Source organism: Polyodon spathula, chromosome 14 (assembly GCF_017654505.1).
Source record: "Polyodon spathula isolate WHYD16114869_AA chromosome 14, ASM1765450v1, whole genome shotgun sequence".
Lineage (NCBI taxonomy): Eukaryota > Metazoa > Chordata > Actinopteri > Acipenseriformes > Polyodontidae > Polyodon > Polyodon spathula.
The window spans coordinates 36,702,885-36,715,557 of NC_054547.1; the positions used below are offsets into that span (position 1 = coordinate 36,702,885).

Here is a 12,673-nt window from a genome sequence, read left to right on the forward strand (position 1 = left end):
TTCTGTAATTGAACCACTGTTTAAAGATAAGATATTCTTTAAGGGTCACCCATCTAATTGAAGCAAGGGACTCTGGGCATGTTTTCAAAAGAAATTGACATGCTGTTTTTGCACAATTCTCTAGAAATCCTAAAGGCTATGTATGGAGGGAAGGGGTCAGTTGGGTATTACAATACCAGTGGGATTGATAGGTGGTAGAACTTTACCCTTTTCATATAGTTTAACAAAGGAATCATTCAGATGTAGGTGATTGGGTCAGCAGCAGCACAGTATACCCTCACTGTTAATTCACAGAATGCCTTTTCATTTGAAGTTTCTGTGAAACCAAAAAATATAAATAAACCCTCAATTTTATTTCGGTCAATGCATGCTGGACAATTAATGTTGAAATGTTCCACCTTGCTCTGTTACATGGAATTGTAAATGAGATTCACCCTGCTGAATGGTGAGTGAGGTCTTTCTCTTATGACAGGGAGAGACCATACAAAGTCTTAGTAAAGGGTTTGGTGATTTTGTGTGAGGTTGGCCTTGCTGAATGGGGAGTGAGGTCTTTGCACGTGGTCTCTTCCTGTTGTATGAGAGTGTTAGTAAAGGGTTTGGTGATTTGTGTGGATGCCACTGACTGAGTCTCGCTCTTTGGCATTCCTTGTGTCATTAACATTCTATTAAAGTCTAGGCTGTCCTTATTTCTTAGTTAGAAACTGCTCTCTCCTGGCGGCTAGCCACGAGTGCAAGAACTACGTTTCAGTCCCAGGTCTCTGAGGACCATTTCTAGATTTTTGTTTTAAGAAAATGTGGAAACACGTTTTAATCATCCTTGGATCGTACTCTGAAGTGGAAAAAACTAAAACGCAGTTCTGGCACTCTGTGATTTTTAGTCATTTTGAAATCCTTTTTTACATTTATAATGAATCCTGAATTCTTGTCAGCAATGTTTGATCCTGTAAAAGCGTTTTTTGTTTTGTTTTTTGCTATTTTGAAATTTCGTATACAGCTTCCCAATAGGTAAGGTAAAATAACTAAATCAAATTGTTCACCCAGAACCTTACCTGCTGACTATTATAAATTTATTTGCAAACGCCTGCATTGTTGGCTGTCTCTCTTGGTGCTGCCACCTGCCTTTCACACCTGGAGCATGTTTGCTTATTAATATCTTTATTTTTATATGGCACCCTTTCAGAGTGGGCCATCGTCACAAAGTGCTTTACAGAGGTAGGCTGTGAACTGTGCATTATATGTGGAGTCACTTATAATAGGACATTAATTTTTAAGCTCCTGGTTCTCTATCATGTGGATGAGATGTTAAGTGTCTTGCTCAGCATCACACAGTGAGTGGCAGATTTGAACCAGTGACCTTCTGGTTACAAGCCCTGGACTTTAACCACTGGACCACGCTGCCTCCTAACTTTGGAACTACTTTACATTCTGCAGTACAATATATTTTGCAGCCATCCTAGCAGTTTGTGTGTCTCTACGGGGATATTAGTTTTACATGCTTCAGTGGCTGCAGGGGAAATGGAAGTTGGCATGTGGATGTTTCTTCAATGTGATAAAAGGCTTGGTTTCTCTCGTGTTGGGAGAGAGAAATGTATACCCTGCACTTCCATAGTTTATTGAACATCCTGCTGCTGAGTTGCTCAGATGCAGGTGAAGTGGTTAATGGTCATTTTCTATTCTTCACTTTTTGAAATGTTTTTCTTTCTAACTAAAGTAAAATAAGACCAAGAAGGCATGGAAAACAAGCCTCTGCTTTTTTTTCTGCACCCTTTCTAATGTAACCAATTGTCACTTGGATGTGTAAAAGAAAATGTAGGATAAATTGCATCATTTATACAATAAGTCCTCAATGTACAATATGTACGAGAAAGAAACTTGCTTACAAAGCAGTATTGGGATGGAACAAAACTAATTGGATGTACATAGACAGGCTCGATCCTTTATTGCTGTAATTGCATTTAAGATGTTTGTGAAGGAGGAGAAACTTTTATTTAGAATCATTTATATGGATTTAATATCTTCTAATTGTGAACGTTTTACAACAGTAAAGTAGAAACTTGATTATCCAAAGTAGGTTTTGGGTAAGTGAGATTTGCATTGACTGTGTGTGCCTTTTTTTTAGAGGAGACTGTGTACAATTTGTTTGGATAAACCGGAGTTGTGTTAATTGATTTATTTTTTAAACATGCTGCGAATACTGCATAAATGGCAGTTGCTTTTGTATTTTGTCCCCGGTGTTTGCACACACTGTAGTGCAGTGAAATCGTCAGCACTCCTGTCTGGACTCTGCTTCCTGACTTATTTAGACTTGGCCCCCGTTCAGCCATGTTCTGACCTCATCACTTCCAGCTGTGAAGCTCCAGTCACAACAATATCTGTCAAAGGTTGGAATTGTTGAGTCTTCCTGGCGTGTGACGCTACTTGTAATTTCTGGAAAATTACAGCACTGTTGTAATTTTGCGTATGTAGGAACGGACTGACTGTTCCTTTCACACCACTTGCGCTGCTATCGGAGGGAAGCTGGAATGTGCGTGTGTTGCTAAACAGCTTTCAACAATCTCCTACTTTGCAGAGTTGGAGTAGAACAAGCTTGTTGTAAACAATTGTTTTGCTGTGTATTTAAAAAAAAAAAAAAAAAAAAAAAAAAAAAAAAAAAGCTGTAAAACTGAGTTTGTTTGCTTGTAAATCTTGTATAGTGTTTTGAACGTACAATTGAGGTTGTGGGTGGTGTGTGTTTTAATTTAGTTATTTTTGGCAGTTCAAAAGGCATTAAAATGCTTTTCATTTGTGTTGTTGAATCATGCATGACCTGCAATTCTTCTTGCAAATTATTTACTGAATTAGGGTTAAGTAGGGGGTCAGAAAGAACTAGTGGTGTTTTAAATTTGAATATAAAGTGGCCTTTTTACTTTTTTTTTCACCTCCTGCAGGCTCCAAACGAGGTGTTAACTGAAAACCAAACCTCTTTTCACACCGCTGTGCACTTCACACTCCATTCATTACGGGGGGGGGGGGGGGGGTTTGTTCCATATTCATTTGGAACAAAAAAGAGCAGATTTTTTTTTTTATTGATTTTGTTCTTACCATTGATATATTAAAGTAGTGTCAAAATGGTCAGTTTTGCCAGTGCTTTTTTTTTTTTTCTGTAGCTTAATTTAAACTTAATTTTAACATTCTAAGAAGATATGTTTACTGCCAATTTGGGGGCTCTACTTTTTCCCTCTGAGATCACGATGATGAAATAGTTTCTCCAACTTTCTTTTTTGGTTTTGTTTTTACAAGAACAATGTCTGGACAGTGACTCGAGCCTGACTGGTCCTGTTGGAGGACTGGTGGGATGCGAGGCGTGGGAATGTCTGCATTCCATTATGAATCAGAGGAAGTTTTTGTCTGCAGTACGGGTTGAGCTTATTGAGTAGCAGTTGTGGCTTGTGCTTCATTTATTCAGCAGTTTGCTGGGAAACGTGTCCAGTCCAGGAGTTTTCTATAGAAACTAATTTTTAGAAAAATCCTCTGACTTTTTTTTTTTTCCAGAAAGACAAACAAGTAAAAACCTGTTCAAATAACCCAGTGTTTTTTGTTTTGTTTTTTTTAGGGGTGTGCTTTTATTTGAGGGATTGTGCATTCAAAAGAGGAAGTAAAAGGTCCTGTCTCGTGGTTGGGCTCTCTGCAAACTGCTTTCATGAGGTAACAGCGGGGGAAAAAGAAGACAAACTACCCCAAAAAACACTACCCCCCCCCCCCCCCCCCACCCCCAACCTTTGCTTGCGCCGTAGCAGAGCGATGGGACAAAAAATCTCAGGGAGTATAAAGTCTGTGGATGCGAGGGAACCTGCATTCCAGCCGGTCAAACGGGAGCTCCATGGTCCCGACTTCTCCAAACCCGCCCGGCTGGACATGCTGCTGGACATGCCTCCGGCCCCCATGGACGTCCAGCTGAAACACTCCTGGAATAACGAGGACCGCTCGCTCAACATCTTCGTCAAGGAGGACGACAAACTGACCTTCCACAGGCACCCAGTGGCCCAGAGCACAGACTGCATCCGGGGCCGGGTAGGCTACACCAGGGGGCTGCACGTCTGGCAGATCCACTGGCCCACGCGGCAGAGAGGGACGCACGCTGTGGTGGGAGTGTCCACGGCTGAAGCCCCCTTGCACTCGGTGGGCTATACCTCACTAGTAGGCAGCAACGGCGAGTCGTGGGGCTGGGACCTGGGGCGTAACAAGCTGTACTATAACAGCAAAAACCAGCCTGGACTTACGTACCCTGTGTTTTTGGAGCCGGACGAGTCGTTTGTGCTGCCGGACACTTTGTTGGTGGTTTTGGACATGGACGAGGGGACGCTGAGTTTTATAGTGGACGGGCAGTATCTGGGAGTGGCTTTCAGAGGACTCAAAGGAAAAAAACTGCATCCGATCGTTAGTGCTGTATGGGGTCACTGTGAAATTACAATACGATACATCAACGGACTTGATCGTAAGTGTCTTTTTATTATTTAGGTGTTTATATAAAGAGGAGAATTTTATATATAGAGAATAATTAAATGTTTTATGCTATACTTAAATACACACCTGATTTCAATTTGGATTTGATTTTCTCAGTATAGATGGGTTCAATTTTTAGTGGGCAGACCATTTTAACACGCAAAGATGGAATTATGTTTTTGTAATGGTGTTTTAATGTGCTCGATCTAAAATGTGCTGTAGTTGCTAATTTACTCTGGTTTTCTTTAGCTAAAAAAAAAAGTAATTCCAACAAACCAAAACAGAGCTGCATTTGAAAGCCTGTGAATAAGTGTCCTAAAATGTTACTGTTTTTTTTTTTTTTTTTTTTTTTTGCTTTTCACAACACTGGAGAACCACCTCAGATTGCATCAAATATGCGTGGTTAAAAACCTCTAGTGAGGATGTATTTTGATTTGGGATTTAATACTTCAATGGAAATTAAGACACCGATCCACACACTGAAATAAGTTTGATTTCAAGGTGTTGCTAAATAAAGAAATTAAGCTGTGTTTTCAAATTTTATGCAAATCTAACCTTCTGAAGCAGGCAAGGGCTAACTGTTCACAGTGGCGAGCTTAAAAACATGTTCTATCTGATCACTACTGCAGCAGCCTCCCAGTCTCCTGTGTGGGAGCAGTGCAGACAGGATGGAATGTGCATTCCTACAGTTCCCAGATTAAACTTGGCAAGAATGCCTTTCCCACTTTTAAAAAAGGTAAATAGATTGTGCTGTTAGAGATGGAAATGAACAGTGTCCACAGTGCTGTGCCAGGATGCTCAAAAAAGATGCCCAAAGTTGTGTTTTGTCTTGTATGTATGAATATCCTTTGCTTGCACATATGCCTGCAAATCTAAAAATGTGTGCGATAAATTGTAAATGGCTGTCAAAAGTAATTTTAAAGAAACGCGATCTGTTTGGCTATAATGGGACACTGACTGACTTCATCAGGAGAACAGAGTATGGTCAGTAATACCGGGCTCTGGCTACTGCAAATCTTCACACGCTGTCAGGAACAGAGTTCGGTGAGTATCTACGCCAGCAGCGAGCGACGTCGCTTTGAGAACATTTTGTGTCGCTAACTATAATGAGACTGACCAATCGGAAACAAGGTTAATACCCTTGAAACACAAACACACGCCTCAAAACACATGACGCTTGAAAAAGTTCATTTTATGTAGTACCGATAGTAATGGCTTGTAGGTGGTGCATTTAGCAGCACAGAGACATTTTCTTTCAGATTCTATGCAAGTTGCATGAAAATAGGTTTTGTTAATAAGCAAAAAATAAATCTGTCCATAAATGCAGTCTGTAGATTCAGCATTTAAATAAATGTGCGTTTTTTTTTTTTTTTTTTTTTTGCTGGCTTTTAAAAATGACACACAAAAGGTCTTGCATTCACACAACTTTAACATGTGACCTAATTTTAAGCTGTGGTGTGTTTTGGGGGGGTTTGTTTGCTCTTATGGTAAATCATGTTTTGTTCATTAAATTCTTCTCGTCACAGAACAATCTCTTTTACATACAAAGTGAACATATTGTAGCGAAATAGGTTAATGCAGGCAGGCGCATCACACAGGGCGAGGCAATCCACACACAGGCGGAGGGCGGGCGCGAACCTGGGACCTCTCGCACTGAAACATAGCGCCGATACCGCTGTACAAAAGAGCCGTCTCGTTTGCAAGGAGCGTACCTACCAGCCCTGCTGCTGCCTACCCCCATGCACGCTACAATATGCATAGAGGTTCCACAAACAAACAAAAATATTATCGTGGTCCTACTATTCTGTACACTGTAAAACAAAACCAGCAACACGTTTTGTATTCCATGTGACACATCACATTACCAAGTTCATAGTTTTAAAGATTGAGCCATATCTGTTCACTGGACTTTTTTAAAAGGAAAAACTAAATAAGTCTTGCATCTTTCCACACGACCTTGTTCTGTGTGTAATTTATTCATAAGTACATTAAGTAAGAGACTGCTCAAACACTACTCACCCATGTTCTGATGCGTCGCAGTCTTCAATAGCGTTTACGATAAAGTGGAAAAAATTGATTTGCAGAACGGTATCGGTAATAATACAAGGTAAGTGGTGACTTGTGCATAATAGGACAGAATAATAATATAGTGATTATGTATGCTTAATAATAATAAATAATAATGTTGCACTTGAAAGTACTTAGTTAATAAAAAGGATCAAGGAATTTGTAAAGAATTGAGATTACAGTAAGTTGTGTATATATAAATGTATGACAATAAAAATATTTTGTTGAAAATATGTTAAACTGTACTACTGTCTGATGTACCGGGCTTCAAATCAGACTAGTGCAACTACTGGTATCACAAATAAAAAAAAAAAAAAAAAAAAAAACCTACTACTACGAGTGCATCTGTGCAATTACTGCTAATAACATATGATCACAATACAACTATTGGATATATAGGGATGTTGTAATTCTGATCTGTAGATTTTACAAGTCCAGTCTTTATTTTACAAGGTAACCTTTTATCAAAACAAGACCGGTTTTGTAACAGGACAGCCCATCTCTAGTATTTCCAATAGGGGTCTTGTATTTATTTCCAGTCTTTGGGATCATTTCGAAGTCGCGTCTAGTGTGGATTGTGTGGACACGCGTACAGTTTGGATGCAGCTTACTGCCGCCCCTTCTGTACCCCCCTCCAGAGGCAGTTCCGTTACCCCGTGACGCATCATGAACGTTCATAGATTACTGTGTTGTTATTTAACAAAGACGGGCAAATAACGAGTTGCTTACTGCCATCATCATGGGTGAAATAACTGTTGCATATTTAATCTTTAACACACTTCAGCATTATCAGTGTGACCTGGTACCTCATCTGTTTCTTCTCGTTGACTCGCCTGCAGAAGCTTTGTCTGGTAGACAAACGTTACAATAAAGCCCCTTTTCAATGCCTAGGTTTTAGTTTCTGTGTGTTTAAAGTTATGGATGTGTTCACAGTGGCAGCTGAACAGGAATCTATTTTAATTAAATATTATAAACCCTATGTTCAAGAACTGGTATGCATTGGACATCTGGCAGAGAGTACTGTAGCTGTTTATATACCACTTCTTTTGAATTACTGTGGAATATTTGGCAAATGTTTTAGCTCAGTCTTTCCCACCTTGTACATTCCTGTGGCTGAGTTTGGGAACTACAGTAAAGTGCTCGTATACCAGCTAAGTTCTCCCACCTCTAAATACATTTTGGGTTGTAGAAATTTGTCTTTTTTTTTTTTATTGCCCCCCCATCCCAAATCTGCAATGCAATATGTAACAAATAGCTTTTCAAACTGAAAAAAAATCAGGTTGGTATTTTAATATAATTTTGAAAAATCAAATGTTGATGCAACTCCCAGCAGTTGAATGTAAACATCTTATCTTCCATGGATAAATATTTGCTTTGCATGTAAACCATGAGAATTCACGTATAGCTATTCACACAGTATCAACACATCTTTTAAAGATAGTAAATGTGTAGACTGCACATAGCTAAAAACATTAGGGTACATATTCAATATTTGGGATACTAGGAATCATTTGCATGGTTTATATTTGTACTGTCGATTTTTATAACAACCTCTCGTGGCTTCCTGTTTCTTTCTCTCCATTTTACATCACAGGCACCCATTTTACCTGACGGTTACTGTAAATTCAAGAAAGAAGAGTTTAGTTAAATCTATCCAAATACTGCAAAACCTACTTTGCTATAAATTCCTACATGTTTTGTTGTAAGAGTGTGCGCGCGTACATATGTTACACTTGAAATGTGCTTTTCTAAATTGCACAGTAATTACTGCTAGGTTTCAGACCATTGGTGTAACCCCTTGATTCCTCTCGTCAGTTTTACAGCTGTAGATGCTTCTGTTTCTTTATATGCTTTTATGAGCTTGCTTGCTGCCTGCAGATGGCCCAGTGAGTTAAAAATCCCTTTATGGACCAGGCACTGCCGTGATGACATGACATCGCTTCCTGGAAAGGCCAGGAGAGAGCTTGCTTGTTACTACTTTGTTCTGTAACCATTGCAGCAAAAGAGCACTTTGATTGGTAGCAGTAACCTTGCAATACTTGTTGCAGCTCCTGAGATTTTAGTTTAGTTTTTCTTAGTGATCTTCTATATTGTGTCTACTTAAGTGTTGTGTGTGTTTTTTTTTTTTTGGGGGGGGGGGGGGTAGAATCTACAGAGTTGTAGCCATATTATTATCCCTGGTGCTGAAGAGCGATTTGTTGACCAGCAAATTTGGGTTAGTCTGGGTGAATGAGCCCTGTGTTTGAGAGAGGCCAGCCAGCAAACTGAAAGTGAAGCAGGAGCAGCCCTTAAACTCTGCATAGAGGGGCTGAGCTCTCTGACCAGTGTGATCTGTTGAGCACAGCACAATAACACTCTCCTGGTGGCGAGTGGAGATTCAAATCTGCTTTATCTGTAAAACGCAGCCTCTGTAGATCCTCTGTTAATAGTGAGAGAAGGGCTTCTACAGCCCAGATGATGAACTGGTAGTCCAATCAAATTTCCTTTTGATTTAAATTTGCTTCCTTTTCTGCTGACAAGATTGCTGCTGCAGATTAATGTGGACCTGCTTTGGCTTTTTAGTAAATTTATTTTACTGTGCAGCAAGAGGAGGCCTGCATTCACGTGGCTGTAATGGTTATAAAATCTAATGAGTTTGTGAAAAGCGAATCTACACCAATCCGGCCTTGACGTGTAATTTCTTCAGATCTCAATGCACATTGTTTACCAGAATGTCTATGTATTTGGCAAAGTGTTAAATGTTGATTTGTTTTTATACAAAATGTATTTATTTGATGAAAATGCCCAATTTTCTAATGGTGGTTTGTGGTGGTGGAGTTGTGTAATCCTGTATTGCCACAGACTAAAGCCTATTCATTGTCTTTATTCACATTCAGTTTAAAAGCTGTAAGACATCCCAGCAGGAAGGAGCAGGGATAATGAACCGAGATGGCTTTGTCTGGGGTTGAATTGCCAGACCCTTCCCTAATCCCCGGTAATACCTAGAATCTCTTCGATGCTTGAGCAGTTTGGTTTGATGGTATTGGGGTTATTTCAGTGAGTTATCTGCTTCAGCAAATGCCTTCAGGTTTTTTTTTTTTTGTGTCTTGTTTGTTTGGGGTTTTTTTTTTTTTTTTTTTTTAAATCAAGAGGCATTTCATACATGTAGTCATCAGGGAACTGCATTTTTTCTGCTACTTTGCTCCTACAATGGCACCTTGTGCAAGATCGTCTCGGGTTTAATATTATATATTATGCATACAAGACACCAGAATCTAATTTCCATGCAGAGACTCCCATTTAGATTTGTATAATTATTCTACACTCTGTAGTGGGACGACAGTGAATGTGGCCCCGTTTACCCCCAACCCATGCCCTCTCTGTACCTGTATCGGACCTCCAGCAGAGCAGGGTGACCCCTCAGTCCGTGCTTTGCTAAAAATATATTGTACAGCATGACTGTGACCTTGTCCCAGGTAGCCTCTTCAATCCAATTTCAGTTGCTGAGGCCTTCTAATGAGCTGTAACATTTTACATGAATAAGTCATAGAAGCATTATAGGAATTACCCCAAGGAGTCTAACTGTCCCATATCCCCGAGTGACAGTACTGTAATCGGATACATTTTTAAAATGGGTTGTATAATAGAGATGCAATGATAGGTCATGGATTTCCTGATTGATGCTTTAGATGAATGTATTCCCAAGGTGCCAGTTTTTTCCTGTGGTCCATCCAGTCAAAACTCCATATTTGTATTGTGTTGTCGAACTCCACGGTCTCTGGTATTTATTTGCACTAGTCCAGATGCTAATTGATTGACCAAAGCAGCACAGCTGGAAAGCAGGCACCAGCCTTTCAAAAGACTGAACTGAAAAACAATTGAAAAACAATAGTCAGTTATTCACCAAGGCAGAGAGTAGAGACTAATCTAATCAAAGCTTAACACATTGCAGACCGGTAAATAAAAATAACGTAAAATACCGTTCTGTATAATCAAAATGCAATTGTTTTCTGTGTTGCCATCAATGCTCCTGGGGCTTTTAGGTATAATGTAATATGTCTCCTTTATTTCTGCACTCCCTCATTTCTTGCTTTGTGAGAGTATTTAATACATCGACAGAAAGGTACATGAACACGCATCCCCATATGTGCGACACGACAAAAAACGCCAAAATGACTGCCGCGGGGCTTCTGGTGTTAATGATAGTGTTTGACTTGTGTTGTCCTGGTGATTTGAGAGAATATTACATTTATTTTCTTACATTTCATGTGCTCGAACTATGAAAGCTACCCATTAAAACAAATATGTTCAAAGCAATTAAGTGCCACAGTTGCCAAGCCTTAATGTTTGTTTGTATGCATTCATGCAAGGAGTTGTATTCACTTGCCTTTTATAAACTTGTGCACCAGTTACCTGGTGGAAGGAATGATAAGAGTCCAGGTCATAACTGGGTTAAAATTGTGTTTCTACCACAAATTGCGTGTGTGTGGGTTTTGTTTTTTGAGGGGGGGTTTTCTTGCATGCAATTAGTAGCTAGTATATTGATTTATAAGGCATCGCTTCAACAGATTCACGACAAACTTTGTTAGCAAAATATTTTTTGTCCCCCAAAGTTACTCCACTGCCATTTTTATTTTAACAAATCTGTCCGGGTGTTGTAGGTGATGACCTGTTAAAATGCTGTGTGGATTGTAGGCACACTGCAGTAACCCTCCCCACTCTCGTGTGTGAAAAGCTGCAGTCGTTGACTGCGAGTCAATAGGAATGGCTCTGTTCTCGGTGTATGAACTGTAACCTTTGCCTTTCCCAGCACCATCGCAGCAGAGCACAAGGTCATCACAGATGACAGGGGAGCCTTTTCGGCTCAGGGGTTGCATGAAGGAGCCAGTCTGTCAGCCATGTGGGAATGATTGGCTATGAACACAGCCTGGAGCGCTTGCTCGGTATGTCAGACATGTGCAAGTTACTAATTAATTGTTTTGTTTGGCTCGAGTGTTGCTTCATCATCAATGTGGAATTTCTAAACCTTTTGTCAATTTAGAAATGTGTAGAGGTCATTCAATCCATTGCATAACAATCCATACAAAAGCAAAGATGTTGCTTATATGAAACAGAGGTCATGTAAAAAAAAAAAAGTTATGTAACTTTAAACAGCTTTCCATGTTTGGATGTGCTCTATCTCCCTCTTTCTGTATTTTAGCATATTTCAATTTTTTGCATATTTAATTCTCTACAACTAAAATATGAGGAACATTCTATACAAAGGGCATATTTAGTAAGCTTCCATTACAGTGCATTTTCACAGTATATATTGAATATTTGTTTTACCGCAAATAAATCAATACAAGGTGGGGGAAATGTAGAACTGTTCTGGTAACGTCAACACACACACATATATTATACATACATACACCCACTCCTCGTTATGTCGCCCCTCGCTATACTGCAGATTCAGAGTTGGCTTCCATTTTTACTGTGACTGCGTATGCCTTAGCTGCAATATACATAGGCACTTAGAATTACTGTTCGTTTTATTTCGTACTGCACATCACAAACAAATGTACAAAACAATTAAAAACAAAGCATTAATAGCATACGGTTATCATACACACACGTATTGCACAAGAACACAAAGCAAATTAAATATCTACTTGCTGAAGCAGTTTTTATTGTAGCCAATGAGATGTTCATGTGTGGTATCAATGCACTAGCAAGTGTCACAGGGCAGTGATGTGTGCTCCCTAGCAACAAGCCTCCTATGTTAGGAATGGGATTATTTCAGTACAGTGGGTTTGGGCATTTGAGAAAGGAGATGAAGACTGTGTGCTAGGAGGAGGTGTGTCTTGTTTGCTGCATTTACAAGGAAAACAGTATCTAACGTTATATAAAGACATGTATTGTAATGCATGGGTTAAACTGACCCACATGGCGGTTCTAGATGGAATTGTTTACAACTTTATCATTTTTGTGATTTCTGGATATCAAACGGCGTCAGGATATTTAATATATTGAATAAGTCAAAAACAGACACATACTCATACGATTTACAACGGAAGAGTAATTAAAATGGGTCAAATTGACCCGCATGGCGGTTCTGGTGTTAAATCTGCGGTACCCATTGCCAAGGTGTCTCTGGCTGGATTTT

At 39.5% G+C, this 12,673-nt stretch overlaps 1 protein-coding gene across 2 annotated transcripts in view; it reads left to right on the forward strand.

The window, feature by feature from the left end:
- LOC121327130 (SPRY domain-containing SOCS box protein 4-like) overlaps positions 1-12,673 on the forward strand; it is a 54,609-nt gene that overhangs the window by 24,140 nt on the left and 17,796 nt on the right. For both annotated transcript variants that reach the window (XM_041270943.1, XM_041270944.1), the window contains exon 2: positions 3,593-4,474. In XM_041270943.1, the coding sequence (XP_041126877.1) occupies positions 3,781-4,474 (694 nt within the window). In that variant the 5' untranslated portion in view covers positions 3,593-3,780. The remainder of the gene's footprint in view (positions 1-3,592; positions 4,475-12,673) is intronic.